This window comes from Poecilia mexicana, unplaced genomic scaffold (assembly GCF_051168715.1).
Source record: "Poecilia mexicana isolate PSO_F unplaced genomic scaffold, ASM5116871v1 scaffold_3, whole genome shotgun sequence".
Taxonomy (NCBI): Eukaryota; Metazoa; Chordata; class Actinopteri; order Cyprinodontiformes; family Poeciliidae; genus Poecilia; species Poecilia mexicana.
The window spans coordinates 5,280,518-5,302,514 of record NW_028263372.1 but is presented as its reverse complement, the minus strand read 5'-3'; the positions used below and the strand labels follow the sequence as shown (position 1 = coordinate 5,302,514).

The window sequence follows — 21,997 nt, the reverse complement described above, 5'->3', positions numbered from 1 at the left end:
TGTTGGGATAAATCTTTTTTTCCCTTTGGACAGATCAGTCTTCATCCAGTAGAGGGCAGTAGAATAAGAGATATGCATTGAATTTGATTTCAAAACTTTATTTGGTAAAAACTTCAGATTCACACAATGCAATGACATTTAAACATAACAGAAAATCCTGACTTTTTTTTCTAGAAACAGCCCTTTTTTGTCAGGCACAAAACATGGCGACAGAATTCTATTGATAAGGCACAAAATGAAGCTCAAAATAAAACGGCACTCTTTTGAAATTTAATTATCACATAGCTTGGCATTCTTCTGTAGGCTTTAGGTGAACATATGCAAATGTTTGCCAACCTGAAAATTAAAAAAAAAAGTTGCCTCTGGACTTAGCTGGACTCCTGTTGACATCAATATGGAAACGATTAGTTCTTGTTTTTTACTTTAAATTGAACATTATTCAGTTGTCAGACATACTGGTAGGTTTTATTCAACCACACTGATTTGATTTGATTGATTTTAACCCAGTCATCAGGCGTTCTCTTCCAGAAACTCATTTCTCTGACATTGGATCAACATCAGAGTAATTCTGACCTCAGAGCTCTGAAAGATACACGGATGGCCAAAAAACAAAAGAGGTTCAGTCAGACAATATTAATGAAAAAGCTAATGTCCTGGAATCCATGACACAAGTTCACATTTGTATTAAAGCTCAGCAAGCAGAGGAAACTTCCATACATTCAGACTGGAAAACAAACATTCTGTAGATGTGCAAAACTGGTAGAGAGGCTTGGAATTGCAGCAAAACATAAGTATCGACTCAAAGGGGTTGAATACAAATGCACATCACACTTTAGATTTTGAATTGGATATATTGTTGCATGAAATCCTAACATTAAGTATTGTGTTTTTTGGGCACATGTAGAACAATCAAGAAGCTAAAAAGTACTATACATATCAAATATGACAAAGGAAAATTGGCTTCATAATTTAATGCTTTGAAATTGGGCCTCTGTCTCTTTAAAAACTCTGCCTTCAGGAAGTCATCACAACATGGCTGCTCTATTAAACCTTTAACAACACTTTTACCTCAGTTGGTAACTAAGAAGAAGCTCATAATGAGCTCAGGCTAAGCTCTTTATATCAGCTTCTCAGCAGATGCACAGTTGAACCAGGTGTTTACTAATTGCTGCTGGCTAGTCTGAAGGAGCAGAGTAGAGCATTAGTGGCAGATGGCTGCTCTGTGAAGCAGAAGCTTGTAAATTGCAGCTCTGAGGAGGAGCTGTACCTCTAAGGCAGGGCTAGGTCCACTCACACATTTTGAACAGCTGAATGGTTGCCATGGAGATTAAAGGATTTCTCAAACATGCATGAAAGAATCAAGACAATACTTCAGGTGTGTTTATGGTGAGGGAATAACATTACAACATGATGTGAAGCTTAAAAACGTCAATTTACATAATACAGCCCCTTTAAATAAGTCTTTGTGGGAATAGAAAATGTAGAAAAGTGACAAGAATAAGCTAAAAGGCCCTGCAGTAACAGACTGGCACTGTGTGTGTGGGGGGAGGATGTTATCTGGCCTGATCTGCAGTATTAAATGGACCTAATGTTCCCCTTGGTGTTCTGTAGAACAAAGAAGAGACGGAAAAACAGGATCAGTGTCAAACTGGATCACAGTGCTTCTGAAAACCTTTAACACAACTAAACAAACACCACTGTAGAAAGTATCTTCACTCAGTTTACTGACTACAATGCAGCTCTACACATGAAACCTACCCAGAGTTCAAAGCTTCAGCTAATCTCCAAACCAGTGGAGTGAATCACTGAAACCAAAACCTGAAACACACAACTTATGAATTTGTAACTCAAGACAGCTGGACACCCGCTACAACATGTCTGGATCTAATTCATCAGTCATCACCTATCACACTTATATTTAGTTTTTCTCATTTAAAATATTCAGAACCTTATGAACTGAACTGTTTATTGCTGGAAGGAGGAGGATCTGTTCAACCCTAATCTAACAATGCGTACCTCAGTTATCTACTTTAACAATTTGTCTTTATAGTTAAAATATTTTTAATGGCTGATGAAGAGAAATAATTATAAAACTGTAATTTGTGACATTCTATTTCTTATAATTGTGAGTTTATGATCAAACCACCATAATCCTGACCTACACCTGGTAGGTGTTATTTATTAAAGTCATATAAATATGATGTGTGGTTTGTACAAAATGAGAATCCTGAGTGGGAAACAAGCAAAATTACAAAGGAGCAACTGGTGTGAGGAGGTAGCAGGGTGCAGCAGGGGGATATGGGTAACGGCAGCACTTTCCTTCAACGTCACCAACATTAAAATAACGACAATGCTGATTAAATTCACAATACATGTGGAGCTGAAATGCTGCAAGTAAACAGCAAAACTGATCAGAAGCCATTTGCTTAATAAATCACCAATTGAATAGTATGGCATTAAAACTTCAATACACAGCATAAACAAACAATGTTCACGTTGGAAACAACAGAATCAGAGAGTATGTGAAAACATTCAAGGCTGCAGGTGGAAAAGCAGCAGTGCTGCAGTCACATTACTCAGAGGTCACTGGTCTCCCTGGTTCTCTAATGTTCAGCTGTTTTCAGCACGTCATAACGTGACAGTGAGCTCATCAGGTCCGGCTTCAGGCTTTGATTTCATGGATCAGAACAACCAGGCTGATTTCAAGAGAAGTCAGGTAGTCTGACTGTTTCTTCTCTAAGGTTAACGTCACTTTCTAATCCAGCCATGAGCAAAAGGCAGCAGCAACACGTAAACAGTACAGCTGTGGGATTCTAGTTTAGCTGAGTGGTGAAAAAAAGTGAACCTAAAAATGAGATATGGGATAAAATTATTAGGGGGAAATTTTCCTGTAGAGCTGCAGTTAAAGAGTTTTTTTTATTATTAAAAAAAGGTGTAAAAATAGGCATTCTTTAAGCAAATATAAAAACAGACAAGCAAACTGACTAATGGAGAAATATTTCTAGTTGGACATTAAAAAGAAATGCTTTAGGACAAAATAAAAAGAATGTGGCAGTGCTTTAAAGGCTGTTCACACCAACAACCAACTCCAGTGATTCCACTGGAAATTATTATTTCAACATCAGAAAAGACATAAAGGCATCCAACGATGTGGTTGGTTGATTTAAAACACAGCTAGAAAAGTCTAACATATGGCAGTGACATAACTGTTACAGTGTGCTGTTGATGGTCCACCTCTCTAATTGACTTTTCATGACCAGCAGAGTTCCTGTTCTTGGTGTGAGCAAACATTTATAGAATAAAAATAGAGTTGAGGTTTTTTTAAAAGCTGGTTCCATTGAACGTTTAAAGGCAGTCAGGAGAAAACTGATAAAACCCGTCAGAACAGACCAACAACCTGAAGCTACTTTGAGTTAGCAACAACTTAAACTCCGTATCACTGATGCATAAGTTGCTACATAAGGTGTCTAGAGGTGAAAAGCTCAGGCCACAGACATAAAAAAAAAATCTAGCTGCAGTGTTACTTGTCTACGTTGTTAAAATAACACGTCAGTATATGTGCAAAACACAAACGCTAACAATTATCTAACGCAGGTAAAACACTGACTGCTCAAAACTTCTCAATAGAACCCATCTTCAAAAAACTCTGAATTATCCCTTTAGAAATAGACCATCGTATCGTCTGTGAAGTATTTCTCAAAAGTGACCTGGGAGTTCTCTATTTAGACATAAACATGTTATTTCAATCACAGTCCCTGTAAGATGATTCTAGAAAACAGCTGTGGTTGTTAGAAAACTCCCTTACAGGAAACAAAACCCACACTTACAAAATATGTTTTTTTATAAATACCTAAGAGGGATTGTTCCTCCTGAGACGACGTGTAACAAACAGCTGAAGTGTTGCCGTTCTCTGTGAGCGACTTGTGTAATCTATTTTGTAAGCCAACAAGTACAGAATGATTGTGTGAAACACTCCCAGACCAACAACCCGGACTCTCAGTACCGGCGGCTCAGGCTGCCAGGCCAAACCATGAGCCTCATCACAGTGTGAGGACAGACACAACGCAGCTTTAAAGCAGTGAGGCATTACTAGAGTTATGTGCAAAAAAGACTTTTCCCTCTCACTAGGATATAAAGCATGTAAATAAAACAAAAAATGTACACTGTACAATGCATCTTTTTTTGATTTGAAGTGAGAGTAAGAAAGTGTAAAAATGCAGGTGCTGTGTGGAGGCTAAAACTGTTCTGACAGCAGCTCACACAGCCGCTGAGATACGGACTCCTTACTGGTCCGCAAGGTGAGGCGGTACATCTGGAAGAAACAGAAATGAATCAGCCAGTTAGCATCTGTATGATGCTAACTGTATGATGCTAACAACAGATTTGAACTGAATGTTCATTCAGTTCAAATCTGTTGATTTCTCTAGCATCTATTTGCTACAAATGTCATTTTACAAGGCACTTTATGAGACAATCAGATCCAATTCAATAGACATGATGACAACTGTCAGTCAATCCAACCGGCTCTTGATCCCAGATTTACCCAGAGCATTTAGAGCGCAGGATAAAGTTTATTCCAAAACCCAAACAGAGTCTGGAAAAATCGAAAAGATGGAGAAATGGCAGCAGCTGAACACTATAACATGTTCATCTGCATGAAGGTAACCGCAAGTAAATCTACAGATTTTTGTCATCATTACATTTTGTACTTAAATCAAAGACTATTGCATCACGCTGGGTCCAGAACAATAAATGTGAGCTGTGGCTACAAATAGGAACAGTTTCTTTGTAAAGCAGTAACTTTTCAAACAGGTGGTACAAACATCCACACAGTCTGTTACACTGTGATGTGTGGAAGCTCGTCAGAATAGGAGGCTTTGCTGCAGGTCCCACACTGTGCGGACAACACATGAGTTCAGAGCCGACTTGCAGTGGTGTCATCCCTTATACTATTCACATTTTGTCATGTTACAACCCCAAACATCAAAGCAATTTAAAGGGATTGTTTGTGACTGACCAACAAGGTAGTGCACAATTATAAAACATGGAATTTTGTTAATTTGTAAACCATGAGTCTTTTTCTTTCCAATTCAATTCTTTCACCTTCTGGAAAACAATAAAACACATTTTGCAAAGCACAGCCTTTATTTCAGTGTATGTGTGTTACCTGTGCTTGTGTGTTGGGCTCCAGCCTGAGCAGGCAGCCCACCTGAGTGGTCTTAGTGTGGATGATTCCAGCTCCAACGAAGTTCACCGGATTAGGATCCACACCATCCAACAGAGCTACACCGAAACCTAAGAGCTGGAGGAGTGAACGCAACAGAACACAGAGAAGTAAGATGACTAGATTCATAAAAACACCAAAGCAACAACAGCATCATAAAGCTAAAGTCAGATTACATGTTTATTGAGTCACTGAGCTCAGTCACAGATGGTCCTAAATGTTCACACTGACACAAGGCTTCACTGTTTACCTTGGCTTTGGTAACATCTGTGTCCATCTGGTTTTTGGCTATGAAGATTTTCTGCACCTCTTGTTGAGGACTGATGACACCAAAAACAAAAAAAATGTTCAACTTCAAAATAAAGACAGACAGATAGAAAGAACCATCAAGTACAAGAGCTGTTATATGAACCTTTTCCGACATACAACTTTTCACATTAATCTGATGTCAACTGATACTTCTGACTTTAAAAGCCAACTAGTTGAAACTACTTTAGTGAAAGTAAAGTCAGGCTTACGCTCCAAGCTGCTTCCAGCGTTGGAAGAAGTCTTGGGACGTCATCTCCGTGGGCTGGAAGAACTTATTCAGCATCACAGGGAGTTTGACTGCGATGTTCTGCAATGTTCCACCATATCTGCACATACAGGATGAAGTTTGCGTATAAATAGCTCAATAACAGAGTCAATACATAAAACAACAGATCTATACTGTCTTACCAACCTGAACTGAATGTTGAGGACAGGAGCATCTGAGAAATCAGACACACACTCAATGTTGAGGATCTGCTGGACCTGAGCTCCAGCCTCTATAAGCGGGTCTACTGGCTTTTCCTGGACATTCAGCTGTAAAGTTGCTGGTCAAGGATTGCACAGATATTCACAGAAACAGCAGGAACAGCTCAAATATACACTAAAACTGAAGAAAAACATCCACCCAGCTGGATTTAACAAAGCAAACCGCTACGTTCTTCCCATTAGATAATCACTGCAGGGTGGAAACGTATTTAACTGAAGCAGAGAGTAATTGTTGTTAAAAACAACCAGACAAACAGCAGGTCTTGTTTCAGACAAGCATCCAGCACAGAAACCATCTCAGGAGATCACTCGGCGGGCAGCTGTGGAGCAGAGCAGAGGATATGAGAGCAGAGGACGTCATTACTGCTCACTGATGTGGAGAAGCTCTGGAACTGTGTGGAGGTCTTGTTGCCATAGAACACATACATGCGACCTGCAGGAAGGAAGGAATTTTGTTTCATGACGTTTTAAAAAAGTTAAACATTTCATTCACTCTCCTCCAAACATATTTCAATCTCTCACATAAACTTGTAATCGTAATTGAGTCGAACACAGAGAAGTGAACAGTGCAGAGGCTCACCCAGGTTCTGCCGGTACTCAGATTTCAGTCCAATCTGCAGAAGCTGGTTCTCGTAGATAACACCGTTGTTTTTGCATACAAACCTGAAATATTAACAATTATCAAATTGTTAATATTTGTAACAGAACAGTGCTCAGTTATTCATAAGTTGTCTTCTGTCAACGATAAATCTAATGGTCCGTATGGAAGAGCTGGGCATTTATTATACAGTTTATCTTTTATTATGGTAAAATGTCTTGTGAAAAGAATTTTGATTTTCATATAAATATGAATAAATCAGAAAATATGAGATTTATTCATATTGTAACTTGTATTGTATCATTGTAACTATGTAACCTGTAGTTGTTACGCTGAAAAATATCAGATATGACTTAAAAGAAATTTGGCTTCTTAAATTAACTCCTTCAAATTGGGCCTCTGTCTCTTTAAAAACTTCTGCTCATTCTGAAACTCTGCTTCAGGAAGTCATCACAACATTTTTACCAGCATTGAACTGAGAAGTAGCTCCTATAATGGGCTCAGCTGATGTGCAGTTCCACTTGGTGTTTGCTAATTGCTGCTGGCTAGTCTGAATGAGCTGAGTGAAGGCGTCGTGTGGGAGGACTGCTCTGTGAGGCTGAAGCTTGGAAACTGCAGCTCAGAGGAGAAGCTGCACCTTGAAGGCAGGGCTAGGTCCACCCACCCATTTTGCACAGCTGAATGGTTGCCATGGAGATTAAAGGATTTCTCAAACATGCCTGAAAGAATCAAAACAACACTCTGCAGGGTTTCCCCCAGTGTACTATAAGCCTGGCAGGCCACCAGGCTTGACTAGCACCCCCACCAGGCTTAGCATTGCTTATTTATTTAAGTCTTTTTAAAATGCTTGCATTTTTTTTAAGACTTTATATTTAGTGTTCAGGTGTTAATCTTCCAGTCTTTCAATAACACATAAATATCAAGTGATATTTTCAAATTTCCTGTCAACTTAAACATTTTTTAACTCAAAAACACGACGGCCCGCTGGATGAATGACTGCCTAGCACCCAACCACCGAGCTTAGCAAGTTTTCTGAGGGAAACCTTGACTCTGGGTATGTTTATGATGAGGGAATGACATTACAACATGACGTGAAGCTAATAAAGTCCAGTTTACATAATAATGCTTCCTGTGTGCAGCTTAATGATATAAGTCACTTCTTTATGTGACTGAAGAGGTGTATTACAAGTCAGAATGTTTGTCAAACGAAGTAGTTATATTAGTGGGGCTCTGATTGTCGTGCCATGCATTAACAGTCATTGAGTTACTTAAAAAAAAAAACGTAATAGTTCTTATTGTCATGTTTAGCCCAGGCCTACAGTAAAATAACTCTTCTTCAGCTTTGATTAACTAAAACAAGAACACTGACGGCTAACATTGTGTTTTCATTAGATGAGCTGTGGTTAGTGTCACCTGGGGAAGTGTTCGTCTGAGCTCTCTGTGGGTGCAGCACTGCTGAAGTCAGAGAAGACGTCCACCAGCAGGCTGGCTCCTGAGGATGGGGCTGAGTTCACACTCAGGTTGTCAGTGAAGGTGTGGCTGGGAACCTGCAGGACAAACACCATCCAGAAAATCACATTCAGAAAATTACAACAGGTGTTCTACTGAGGCTCGTTAGTCAGACCTTTAGAAAAAAAAAAAAAAAACTTCAGGAAGTACTGGACAACAGATCAATACCAATGTATATCGCTACAGATACATCATTAACGTCAATAGATAATACATCTGATGGAATTTTCAATAATGTCACTGAACTCCGATCCAGAACCACACAGCATTCTGGGAGATGTAGGCAGAGGAAAGACTTTAGCTGCTCAGTGTCTCATGGCCAGAGACTGTAATTAATTCTCTCTGTCTCTCTGGCTGTGTCAGGCCCTCTTTCCTGTTGGGAGTTGAACCTTCATCTTTCATTCAGCTGAGGAACGGCTCCCTGCTGCAGGTAACCATCCCTACAGCATAATGCTGACACCACCATACTTCCTCATGCGAATGGCCAGCCAGTGTTAGGTAGGTTTAGATGTGCATGCTTGTTATTATTTCATTTTATATATTTATTTTATGTTTAAGTCATACTTATACTATGTACAATGTCACATACTAAGACATTTCTCCCTGAATTAATAAAGTATTCTCTATGGTTTTGTTCCACCACAAAGTTTTTTCTTTGTATGCGACCTTACTGTATTTCCAGTTCTCTGATTTTTTCATTTTGAAGAACCCATACATGCACAGAGAGAACATGCAACTTCATGTATAAAGACCCCAGGCTGGAATTCAAACCCAGGACCTTTTTGTTGCTAGGCAACAGGAACACCTGCTCCTCCGTGCAGATGGCAGCACTGGGACAAAATGCAAACTGCACTGAAAATGTAAACGTGTCAAGTACCATGGTTCTGGTGGGGAGCATGGTGGCGCTAGAGGAGGGGTGGGGTCTGTCTGTGGAAATGAGCTCTTCCAACAGAAACTGAGGAGTCTGAGGTGCAGAAAAGAAGAGAAGAGGAGCAGAACAACGGGAAGGTAGAGACTGAGAAAACAGAGGAGGACAGTGGAAACCCAGGACGAGGACAGGACAAAATCCCCATGGATTCAGATGAAGCGTCTACATTCTTCTGATTTAGTCATGATGCTACCTTGCTGGCCACTTCGGCGTCCTCGGCGTGCTCGGCGCTGCCATTGACATTCTTTCGGGAATCGTCCATGTCTGGCAGTTTGCTGGAGCCCTTCTTCTTCTTCAGCTTGGCCAGGATGGAAGACTCTCTCTCTGGAAACGGAGGCATTTCTTCTAACACGGTGGCCTGGGGGCAGAGAGAAAACCTCGCTAAACCCACAGGAACTGGCCAACAAATGCTCTGCATGCAACCTGAGGAAACTTTGGTAACTTCATGTTTCTTTGGGAACTTAAAGCTTTTCAGCAGAACTAAAACACTGAGTTCCTTTAAATCAAGAATTAAAACCCACCTTTTTCAAATGACTTTTGATTAGTAGTAAATGGAACATTGATCTTATGTGTATTTGCTTGATGATGGCATTTGACAACATGTAAAGTTTGTTGCTTGTTTCAGAACTGATGACTGTATGATGTTTTTATGACGTAGAGCACTTTGAACTGCCTTGTTGCTGAGATGCTCTACACACTTGACTTCATTTTCCTGAAGAGGACTGTGAGCAACAGATGTCCTCATGATCTGCTCAGGTTGTGGCATGCTGACAAACTTCTACCAAAGACTGAAGTTTGAAACTGAATAAAAAAATATGCATCAATAAAGTCTCAGTATAAGAGTGTTCACATGAGTTGAACTAGTTTATTTAAGCTATATTTTAAAAAATATGTATTTTCCCCTCTGTTTTATTACTGAATTCAACACGTGAGCCTAATTATACCAGATAAATGTCACAAATGGGAAAGGTTATAAAATGATTCGTTGTCTCATTTTTTCAGACATCCGTGATATTTTAACAGGGTTGTGTTCACTTTGCAGAGAAATTGAAGTAAATTCACTCTATGCTGCTGAAGCCCTAATAAAGAAGAGAAACATCCACCCTCACTGTACAATCCTAAGTGCCTGCCTTGGACTCAGGCTCTGCTTAAAGCTTCAGGCCCATTCAACGTCCGGTTAGCTAAATGATGTGCTGACCAGTATGTCGGTGCTGGCGATGCAGCTGAGCCTCAGGTACTCCACCGCCCTCTGCTGGAGCTCCACGTCGGCATTGCGAAGCTGGCTGTCTGAACGGAGGACATCTTGGATTGTGCCTTTCACCTCCGGGAACAAGTTGATGAACTTGATGTACGCGGAGAGCAGCAGGGCTCGGGTTGGCACCGAGCACAGGTGGAACTTGGAGTGAAGCAGGTTGAACTGGACCAGAGGGCTGCAGAGGAACAGGTCATGAGGAGCTGAACCTTCAAAGATTACAAACATCTGGTCAGAAGCGGGGTCAGTTTTCAGCACCTGGAGCGAGGGTCACCAGCAATCAGGTTTCCAAACTCTCCCAGAATGTAACCACCCACTTTCACCAGGTTCTCATGACAGGCTGGAGCCTGGAGGGCCTGCACACATTCACATGGAGAGGAACAACAGCTTCTGTCAGGTAAGAAACAACACACACTAACACAAACTGTGTATCCAACTAAAGTCACAGTGTTGGTCTAATCAGATCTAATAAAACCTGAATTCAACAAGCACTCTGTTCTGTTGGACAGCGATTTTTACCTTTATGCAGTTTGTTCACTTCTTAAGTGTTTGGTACCAATCTACCTTTAAAATGCTGGATTCAATTCATTTTAGAAAGAAATGCACAAATCAGCCAGATGTTGCTGACATAGCTATATGATCGGTGATGAACAGGCAAAATAATAAAAAAATCAGATTTTTATTTTAATTAATCAGGTCAATCAGCCCTCAGATGTTTGACTATTTTATTGATTTACAAATCAGTTGTGGTCAGCAAAATGTTGCTTTTTTGTAAAAAATAAATAAATAAAAAACTTCTTTGATGTCATAGTGAAAACAGGTGTCATCAACATAATGACAAAAATATTTTACACTCCTACGGTATTAAGTATTAAGACAGTACCAAATAACCTAATGGCATAATCTTTTTTTTATTAAAACATGAAAAATATTGGTCTGATTTAACTTCAGATCAAGACTTACTTCAGTTTGTAAACTTCTGGTTTCAACTGTACTTATTATAATGCATGACTATTCTACCAATGATTGTATTAATTAATACTGCAACTGGTATTAATATTAATCCACATTTTACTGACATTTTCTTTTAACATCGGACTGAATCCAGAAAGTATTCAAAGTGCTTCACTTTTTCCACATTTAGTTATGTTACAGTCTTGTTCTAAATTAAACTAAATTAATCTCTTTCCTCAACTTTTAGTGGAAATATTGAATCAATAATTCAGATTATTACTATTAGACACATACTATTAAGTAAAACAGGATTTTACTTAAGAGATAATACAATTTTTAAATAATGTTCATATCTAGTTTTTCTTACTCCCTTCATATCTGGAGGATGCATAGAAAAACACAAGAGAAGTGAATGTTATTAGTGACAACATGAATCACAGTTCCCACCTCAAACACGGTCTTGGCAGCGTAGCCTTGGACGTCATCCCGGTTGATGACGATCTGGATGACACGGTACCACACCTCCTCGCTCACGTAGTCGCCGGCAATGCGGATCAGGTTAAGGATGGTGTCCACGTACCAGGTGTAGTCCACTGCATACTTCTCGGCCAGGATGGCCACCTTCAGCACCTGTGGGCGACAGCGTGGTGGCTGAGGAGAACATCTTTCCCCGAGACTCAAACCTGAGCATGTGTGTGTTGACAGCCTACAATCTCCTCTCTGATTGAGTAGTCTGCCGTCTCCAAGTAGCTCAGCATCTCCGCCACAATCTGCTTGGAGTTGCTGCGGTCACACATGGCATAGAGAAGGTCGACGGCCCGCTGGCGCACGCTCACATCTCTCTCAGTCTGCACAGACACACCAAGAAGAGACTTCAACCGGACGGTATGACTACCATATAACTATGGGAAAGAAACATGATTGGCCAGTAAATTAAAAGGGGCAGCATTGTGTGTTTCCCAGGCACATAGTGCTGTTTTGTAGCACAGTTAAGGAACTATGTTACCTTCAGTTGTCAAATACGCCTTAAAAAAATTGACTTCATAATTTAAAGCCTTGAAATTGGACCTCTGTCTCTTTAAGAAACTCCTCCTCTTTCTGAAACTCCACAGGATGTTGTAATAACATGGTTCCTCTATTAACCCTTTAACAACGTTTTTACCAGTGTTGCACTGAGAAGTAGTTCCTGTAATGAGCTCAGCAAATCCACAGTTACACCAGGTGTTTGCCAATTGCTGCTGGCTAGTCTGAAGGAGCTGAGAGGGGGAGTCGTGGCGGAAAGTCGCTCTGTGAGGCAGAAGCTCAGAAAGTTGGAAACTGCAGCTTTGAGGAGGAGCTGCAGTTTCCTTGAAGGTGGCGCTGGTTCACTTAGGTGTCCTTCACAGCAGAATGGTTGAAATGGAGATCAAAAGATTTCTCAAACATGAATGAAAGAATAAAGTTAACACTCCATGTATGTTTTTGATGAGGGAACAACAATATAACATATTGTAAAGCTCAAAAAAGTTGATTTTAAACACCGCCATCTCTCGTCTTTGTAGACAAGTCGACAGTTCCTCCAGTCATTACTGCAGCTGAAGGTCTGAAAATTCAAAAAGTCTCCCAGTATAAATATTTAGGATTGAGAAAGTCCGCCAGAGAATACTCTCTTCATTGTGAGAATTTGTTTTTTAACTTTTGGTGCATAAAGTCAAAACTGAACTTACATCCATCTTCTTGGAACCAGTTGAAGTACTACATGAACTTAAAGGTGATGTCACTAAATATTTTTAAGGTTGTTCTTACTGATTTTGAGAAGGACTCATCTGTCTATAAACGTGTTTTTGTTGTTTTTCTAAGGTTTTAGCAGCTCTAGTCTTTATTTGAGAGTAGTCAGACATAAAAGCAGGTTGTGAGAGAAAAGGAAGACGTATGGCAAAGGTCATCAGGTCAGGACTGGAACCTGAGGCCTCCATATGTGGGTCACATGCTCTACCCATCATTGTTCATAACTCTCTAGACTTGAGTAAATACATTAGAGTTCATTTCAATTCCAGACATGTTTAAAGACCATTAAACTGCCTCACTGCTCAACACATCCACATTGATATAATGGCACTTATCATTTCAACCACTTCTTATTACTGTCCATATTAATTATTTATAATGCCCAGTGGTCCATGATCTCCATGAATGGAGATCATGGACTACATGAGACAGAATCTTAGTCTCATGTTTCACCCTGATTATTGCAGAGCTTCTAAGTAGAGTTCATTTGGTTTGTTAAATGATTTATTCTGTTATTCTGTTAGTTTGATGGATTCATATTGTTTCTGTCTCACTGTACAGTAAACAAGGAGTAAATACAGGTATATAAAAAAATGTAAATAATGTGAAAATGTTCAGTATTTCAGAAAGTAAATCTCATACACCATGTGGATTCACTGCACAGATAGCATTTCTGTCTTGTAATTCTGATGATTATGACTTACAGATAATATAAAGCTAAAATAGAGTGGCATAGAAAATTAGAATATTAGATAAATTCTGAAAATTATATTCAGAATTTAGAAAATTAGAGCTTCTGAGAATTATATTGATTTCTATGGACTCAATACTCGGTTGTTCTTTTTCTGGCATGAATTACTGCATGAATGCAGCGTGGAACATTCCTGCTTTCCATCCCTAACAGGCATGGAGATGTCCACACTGATGGGGTCATCATATTTCCTACCAGAGGTCCAGAAACTCACCTTGAGGGCACTGATGACAGTTTCGATGTGTGTCTTCACAGCTTCATGGGAGAACTCGGAGCTGGCCAGCGTGCACATGCTCTCCAAGGCCAGGTAACGGAGGTTAGTTTCTCTGTGCTGCAGGAACTGGCCCAGCTGGTTGCAGGCTCGCACCAACAGGTTGGGTTCACTGAGGGAAAACACACAACGACAACAGGAAGTACTCAGATCCCCATGCACTGAGTTCACAATCCAACACTAATATACAACATACTAATATACACTTTGCTCTTATTGTAGCAAAGTGCAATAGCGCCGGGTGAGTCTGATACATTGTAGATAGAGCATACTGGAGTGGCATGGGGTTCTATTTGTCCAGGTGTAATACTCTCATTCATCTATAGTTAGACCAGCAACACTATATTGTGATGTCATTGACTTGCAGCATTCAGTCCTCAACATGTACAGACAGCATTGTTAAACATCAGTTCTTCCTAGGTAACTGAGCAGGTTAAGAAGCAGAAAGTGACCAACCTGTCATGGTGGATGATGAGGGCGATGGCTTCAAACAGAACAGCATTTTTTGCATTGGAGTGCTGCACCTTCTTGGACTTGGGCGGCTCCTGGGCTTTATTAAGGATGGTCTCCAGACACTCGGACAGACGACTTCGCAGCGATGCGTCCTCTGCAACAGCCAGTCGCATTGCTTTCCTCTTAAAGATACACTTAATAGAAACACACTAGTGATTTCCAACTCCAACATGTCCGACTGCTTTATGTAGGGTTGATTACCCCCACAAGAATTCCAATGTTAATATGTTAATGTTCTTAGGCAAGTTACCACGCATGCATATTTGAGAGTAGCCTGGTTATTTTTCAGAAAAATAACCAGATTACTGGTTATTTTATTTTTAATAAAAAGTAAGTTTTGTCCCAGTAATGCATGGCTTTATGGTAGCATACCAGGTGGAGGGTAGCACTGCAGCAGGCGCAACAGTTTGACAGACAACCACGGCGCAGCAACAAAGTAGTATGTATAGTCCTGCAGGTCGATGGATGCAGAGGTCACAATCTGTGAGACAGGAAGATGAAGACGGTGAAGACTCTGCCTGAGAAAGAGCAGAGCGCCATTAGGGGCATCAAAGCTGGACCCACCCTACTGAGCCTGGCCACAGCCAGGGACACGGAAGTCTTAAAGTCGTCTGGACTCTTCTGGGCCAGAGTGGTGATGAGGCTGGTGGCTGCTGTGACTACTCCCTGAGAACAGGAACACACACACACAAACACACTACTCTGTGATACAGATAGAGACTGTTTCTTTACAGCTTTACGTTTTCTTACAAAGGAAATAAACTGGACATCTCAAAAAGTATTTGTCTTTTAATAACACATTCTGATACATCAGTGAATGATGGAGGAAGGGCCACTGTAGAAAATAAACAAAAATACAGTGGCCACAAAGAAGTACTTTATGCCAAAAAAAATACTTTTCAGATGAATTTTACATATTGTCACATTCTTACTATATTCTTCATCCAAAAGTAATTTTTATGCCTGATACATATTTTCTTCTTTTTTTTTTTACCAAAATCTCTTTGGCACTTAGGCCATTATATTGGGATGGTGACAATATTTATGAGAAAAAAGTGAATATTGTCTGATGCTAAAAGGCATAACTTTTTAAGAACAATCAGATAATTTTCCATAGTTAAAGGCATAAATTTACAACACTAAATCTAAGATGTGGTCAGACATTTGCAACAAAACAGCCAAAAGTTCTTTAAATTTTAATTGGTAAATAAAGCGTTTTCAGGTGCAAAGCAGGTAGTTAGGTTTGTGTTTATCGTTAAATATATAATTTAAGTTCAGAGCGCAATGTGAAGTAATGCTCTTATTGTGAAGGAGCCATAGGAAGTAATGTCCCAGTTCTTCAGCTGCATTGACAAACAAACACTAAGACTGGCTCTAGCCAAAAGCTTTGTAAAGTCGCTACATGCAGACCCTCGACTATGCAGCTGCTGGTCCAAGACCTCTGACCGGCTCGTAACCAAGGTCACCAGGTAAGCAAGCAACCAGGATATTCCACAGCCTGCTTATGTCTGGCTGAATGTTAATCGACTTTAGTCATCAGAGAGTAAGGAGAAGTTTTGTTCCGGCATGTCGTGCAGACAGATACACATCTTCATAAAACCTTGTGTCTGGTACAATGTGTGTGTTTCACTTTCAAACCTAACCAGACTTTTAAATAGCACAGGCCCTAAGCACAGCTGTAGTGATGTTCTGATTCTGAAGCAGTAAACTAGCACAGGTCTTACCAGGTGCTGATCATTGAGCAGGTGGACGACCCGAGCTGTCCACTCTCCCATAGGCACCAGGTCAGGAGAAGTCCTGTTGAGCCGCAGCAGACACAGCGCAGCGCTCTGCTTCACACTGTCCATGGTGTCCCTGGAAACAAAAATCATCTCTTCAGCATGCTTTCATACTAACACGGAGACAACACTGGAAAAGCTTAGTTAGTCTGAAATATGATCTCCTCCAACAACTACTAACACCAGCGTGGCAACCAGCAACCTTCCAGGAAGAAAACCAGGGAGAAGAAGTGGATCTAGGTGTCCAGCTGATTTGTGAACTTAATTTAACAATAGGCCCTTTAATAAAACACATTTAGGTGGGATTAAGGGTCAAGAGCTCAACACATGGTCAACAACACATGCAGTGTCACTCACTCTCCATTCATTCCCTATGGAACTTGTGTAGGACTAAAACAATTAATCAGATTAATCCTGATGAACTGGTTATTGAAAAAATCATCAACTAACTTAGTAATCAATTAATCGTTGACTGGCATAAAACCCCTCTTGGCTTGTAAATATTATGTTTTATCCAAAACTCCTCAAGTTGCAGTATAAGCTTCACCTGGCTCAAGTTCTCTAAATCGTCAGAATAATTCACTACTAAAATAATCGTTAGCAGCAGCCCAGACTTGTGTGATGAGGTGAAAGTCTCTTGCCCCTCCAGCCAAGCGACTGGTCAAATTCATGGATGTAAAATTTCAATCTTGTGCATGTAAAAGTGAACTCGGGCTAACGACACAACACAAAAGTTCAACAATTTCCAACTTTTTGTCGCTGTGTCGTCCCGTGTGTCGGACTCACTTGGCCCATCTCTCTGTGTGATACACACTGCTACTGTTCTATAACACATGGCATTTTGCATTTATGTCAAAATGTTTAATTTTGGTTTTTGTCTGATTAGAGTGTCTTCTTCCAAATATTTACCTTTTCTAACACATGACCTGAGGCAAACTGCAAATAGAATTTCTACAGGCCTGTGGAGAGCAGGAGAACCGCTGCATTCACCAGGTTATCATCCCACTGGAGCGACGCACAGACTGAACAAAATCAACTGACAAACTAGAAGTCTTAGATGTCTCCTAAACGTTCTCCCAGAGTTGTCTGCTATGAGATTTGTCTTTTAGAGTGTTGTAACATGAATCAGCCAGAAAAGTCTTTCTAGCATCAAACCAGAAAAAGCAAGTGTGAAAGACTAGAATATTAATATCAGTTTTTTGTATGAATAAACCATTTTTACGAACCCTGCAACCAAGATTCTGGGAATGTCCGAAGCAAAAGCCTCGGCCATCTCTCTGCTCCCCACGTTAGCGATGCAGTGCAAAGCCAGGTTCATGAAGGTCGCGTTGCGGCTGGCGAGGTCATTCTTGATGGCGTTGTTGATGAGACGGATGAGTTCACTGTTGGAGTTCACCAGCACGGAGATGAACAAGTAACCCTGAAAAAGCAGGAAGTGGCACCAGATGACAGACACCTGAATGAACCAAAACATTCTGAAAATCCTCTTCATCTTCATCTGTCCTGATTATGGTTCCTAAAGCAGCTGGACCCACCACGGCAGAAGGTGGGTTGATGCTGCTCACTTGTTCTATCAGAGCTGAAACAGCAACAAGCATTTTACTGATGTAGGAAGACAACATCTTAGGTTCATCTTAAAGGATTTGTGCAGTGCTGGACTTCTGAAGATGTTCTATGATGTTCTTTAACACTATTAGTGGATGATCTCACTGTGACAGCTCTTTTCCAACCATTACAAATGAAGTGTTCAATACATGTGAGGATGTGCTGCAGAATCAAATATATGTTTTTTTACATCAGCATCATGGATTGGGTCCTGGTCCAATAACGCCGCCAGAGGATGTGCTTCGTCTTTGACATGTTATAATGTTTGCTCCAGTCAGACTGAGCTGCGAGGTGAAAACAAACAATTAAAAGAAAGAAATACTTACAATTTGCTTTTCGGTGTATTTGTTGGAGCTAAGCAGGTTGACAGCCTCCATGTGTCCAAAGTCAATATCGTGGCCCAGAAGGAAGATGAAGAGCAGTTTGCACACATATTTCTTTTTACTGTAGCCGTCCAAAGCCTTGTCTCCTACCACAGCAACACAGAAAACATAAATTGATGTAAAGTGCCTTTGATAAGCTAAATATTTCATTTTTGGAATTATCAATTATTAATTAACAATGTATGAGAACATCATTATATTTCAAAAACAGTGATAAACCCTGATGGCTCAGGATATCAAAGCTTCAGCCTAAACCTAAGCTAACACGATCTTTTCGTGAGACTTTCACACTGTGGCATAGATAAAGCTCATCAAAACAGCAGACTGAATCCCTTCAGCTTGGAGCAGTCTGTTGCATGACTTTCTGTTTCTCAGGGTTAGAGTGTCCCAACTGCTCACTTACCTTTAAATTTGGAACGGATGTTGGCTAGCTCTTTGTTTATCCTCTTCACCTCTGCCTCCTTACTTTTACCTGCAAACAAAGAGCTTCAATCAACCATAAACGTTTTTTAACATTTTTAAAAAATGAGACAGACTTCTTGTCTGCTCAGAATCTAATCTGAGTAAAATCTCTGATTATAGATGAACCATATGTCTGAGGTAGATATGTGCTCATATTGGGTTGTAAAAAACAAATTGCTTATAAAGACTATTAAAAACCAACCTTAATTTAATTCTTTAACTGTTTAATAATAAAAGTAATGACAATAACAATAATGAATGTAATAAAAGGTGCAGGGTAGAGCAGCTGTTTACACTGATGCCTTACAGAAAGAACCTTCTAGATTTGAACACCAGACTGGGGTCTTTCTGCATAAAGTCTTGATGTGTGTGCTCTCTGGCTACTCCTTTTTCCTCCCACTCTCCAAAAACAGAACTGTTAGGTCTCTCAAAATTTCTCAGTTTTATGCTTTTGATGAGTCGGTCGAGTTCTGTCCCTAACTCTAACCCTAGGAAATCTTAGTTAAGGACAGCCTTACTAAAAACTGGCTAATCTAACCTGCTAAGGACAACTTAAAACATCAAGTCTGAAATCATTTTGTCATTGCTTGGAAACAACAGTGAAATCTTGTTGACCTGCAGAAGCGTGTGATACCAATGTGTCTCTCTCACTCTCATGCAAAAAGTGACAACGCCTCTTTTAAATAATTAACAACAGATCATGGCAGGAAGGCTTTTTATTAGTTTTCACACTTATTAAGGATAATACTGCCATGTCATATTTTCCTAACTGAACAGCCTGCGCAGAAATCTATTTTATTTTATTTATTTATTATCAAATATTGTGTTATTTATTTTTCAATGGATATACTTCATAAAAAAAGCAATTATCTGATTTGGGGCACTTTCATATTGTGAGGTTTCTAAAAACTAAATACTGAAAGATAAGTGAGACATTTTTAGTTCTTTTCAGATGGGTTTTATTTACGCCTCTGTCTGTAAACTCAAAAATTTAACAGCATTGGTGGATTTTTAGTAAAGCAGTGACTCAACTCTGTAACATTTAAATATGTTTAACAAATCATTCATAATAATAACAATAAAGCTTATTTTGCTATAAACACTTTATTGTTAGGCCAGTTCAACATTTTTTCTATTTGACAGGCCTTGTAGAAAATCACCATGGTAACTAATGCGTCTTTGCTGTTGTGAAACCAAATTCAGGAGCAGCTTGACTTAATTACCTGTTTAGGTTTTTGGAAACAGCTCGTGATCTGAAGGTCTTGTTGATTAAATCTGCCACCAGGAAAAATTTAGATTTTTTTATTTATTATCTGACGAGATGTGGTGGAACTTTTAACAACAATTTTTGAATGATAACATCTTTCAAAAAATAAAAAAAAAATAAATCAACTATGTTTGTGATAGGCACTACTGGTAAAAACTCTGACCCGACCCCAGTCAGTGTGTATAATCTCCATCTTTAAATTGCCCAGTTTTATTTGCTTGTTAAGAATCATCTCCAGGCAGCGGTTTGGTCCACGCCCTAAACGTAATATTAGCTACTTGGAGCTAACAGCTAACACTGCTGAGTAACATATAATACACAGCATTCTATCTCAACGTGTAGTCTGCTTGTACAAACACTTGTTCAAATGATCTCGAAAAGAAGATACTGAGCTGGCAGTGTCCACCTCCGTTACACTGACTACTTTACATTAGCTTAATTCCGCAAAGATTCAAAACAAACTTACAGTTCCTGATGTCTGAAATGAACACAGCCAAACCACGCATTCCATCCCCTTTAGAGACCGCGGGCATTTTGTTCACACTGTCTTAATGCGAACTATTTCTGCGAATAAGAAGGATACCGCAGTTATGACGAGCAACTTTGTTAAAGTTGTTTTGCTACACAGTTAGCACTGCAAGCGCTGAATAACAGGAACCAGACTGACTGCGGCTGCGTTCCATTTAGCTCAGGCTACACCCCGCAGGGCTTCATTCCACACAAGTAGTTTGTGACACTGTAGCTGCTACTAAGCTACAGAGAAGCCAGTTTGACCGTGAGAATTTCCGGAAGAGCACAGGATAATTGTTTTTAAAATCTTCATAATCATTTATAATTAAGAATTAAGCTAGACAAACTTTCTTGTTATAACAATACATTAATCTTGTTATAACAAGAGGGCTTCTCGCTTTAGCGAGATGAGATCTAAATCTTGTTAAAACACAAATATCTTTGCTTAAATGACAAAAAACACAACAGTAAAAGAGCAACACCTCATGGGATGCTTGAGTGTCACCTAGAAGAAAAAGAGTGTGAAGTTAGAATCAGAGCGAGTCCCTTCATGCCTTTTTAAGAAATAATAAACTGTCAGAAAAATGTCATATCATCAGCTAAACAGAGCCCATCTATGTGTGTTTCAATCTCATTCTAAATCTGTTCTCAGAAGGTCTTAGAGGTTCAGAGAACATGAGTTAACATCAAGCATCGTAAAGACAAAGGCGACAGGTCAAGAAGTTGTGAAGAACTTTGGACCAGGGTTGCGTCATAATACAATTCTCCAAGTCCTTGACATCTCATAGAACAGTGTGGGATTCATCATCCAACATGCAAACTATAGGCACAACTGAAAACTTACCAACGACATGTTTATCATTCCAAACCAGCAGACCAGTCTCAGACAGCAGTAAGCAAACAAACAGCTCATTTAGTGCAACAGCTGTACTCAGGGTTGTTCTAGATAGAGATAAGCAAGACTGATCTAATTTAGAAAGTGAGAATTCCCAAAATTCTCACATTGAAAACCTTCATAATAATTTACAGAGGTAAAATGAGTAGAGATCTCATTCAGCTCTCCATCCATTGTGCAATTTTTTTTTTCAAAAATATGATAAAATCCATCTATCATTTTCCCCTGATCTTCAAAACTCAAACCTTTCAGAAGAAGAATTTCAAAACCAAGAGAGAAATGCATTAAGTTTCTAGAACACTTGAAAGGATCAACTGTTGGTAGATCTCTGAACAAGATTTTCTCTGCGGTCGTTAATTATTTTATGTGGAAAATATTTTATAGTAAAATATAGTTGTGTAGTAAAATATTGACTACACAACAATAGCAAATATTTGGACGTACCATTTTGATCTTCTAAATTGTGTCATTTAGATATGCCATGAAAAACAATAGGGTACTTTTTTCCATAAAGCTAATTAACTGCAGCATCTAT

The 21,997-nt window shown here is 39.6% G+C and overlaps 1 protein-coding gene across 2 annotated transcripts; it reads right to left on the bottom strand.

The window, feature by feature from the left end:
- Window positions 1-82: 82 nt before the first annotated feature.
- Window positions 83-20,810, bottom strand: LOC106925764 (AP-2 complex subunit alpha-2). 2 transcript variants are annotated; one of them, XM_088004096.1, is made up of 23 exons: window positions 20,524-20,810; window positions 18,732-18,800; window positions 18,272-18,414; window positions 17,567-17,760; window positions 16,287-16,416; window positions 15,127-15,228; window positions 14,935-15,043; window positions 14,506-14,656; window positions 13,993-14,161; window positions 11,971-12,108; window positions 11,708-11,890; window positions 10,565-10,662; window positions 10,253-10,484; window positions 9,248-9,412; window positions 9,004-9,141; window positions 8,031-8,164; window positions 6,600-6,682; window positions 6,364-6,452; window positions 5,946-6,070; window positions 5,743-5,859; window positions 5,475-5,544; window positions 5,168-5,302; window positions 83-4,312 (listed from the first exon to the last, which is right to left on the bottom strand). In XM_088004096.1, the coding sequence occupies exons 1-23, from the start codon at window positions 20,588-20,590 to the stop codon at window positions 4,235-4,237; spliced, it is 2,919 nt and encodes a 972-aa protein (XP_087860222.1). In that variant the 5' UTR covers window positions 20,591-20,810; the 3' UTR covers window positions 83-4,234. The 2 variants fall into 2 exon arrangements, with proteins under 2 accessions (XP_087860222.1, XP_087860221.1); XM_088004095.1 differs by lacking the exon at window positions 9,004-9,141 and having other exon boundaries at window positions 20,524-20,751.
- Window positions 20,811-21,997: the final 1,187 nt, after the last annotated feature.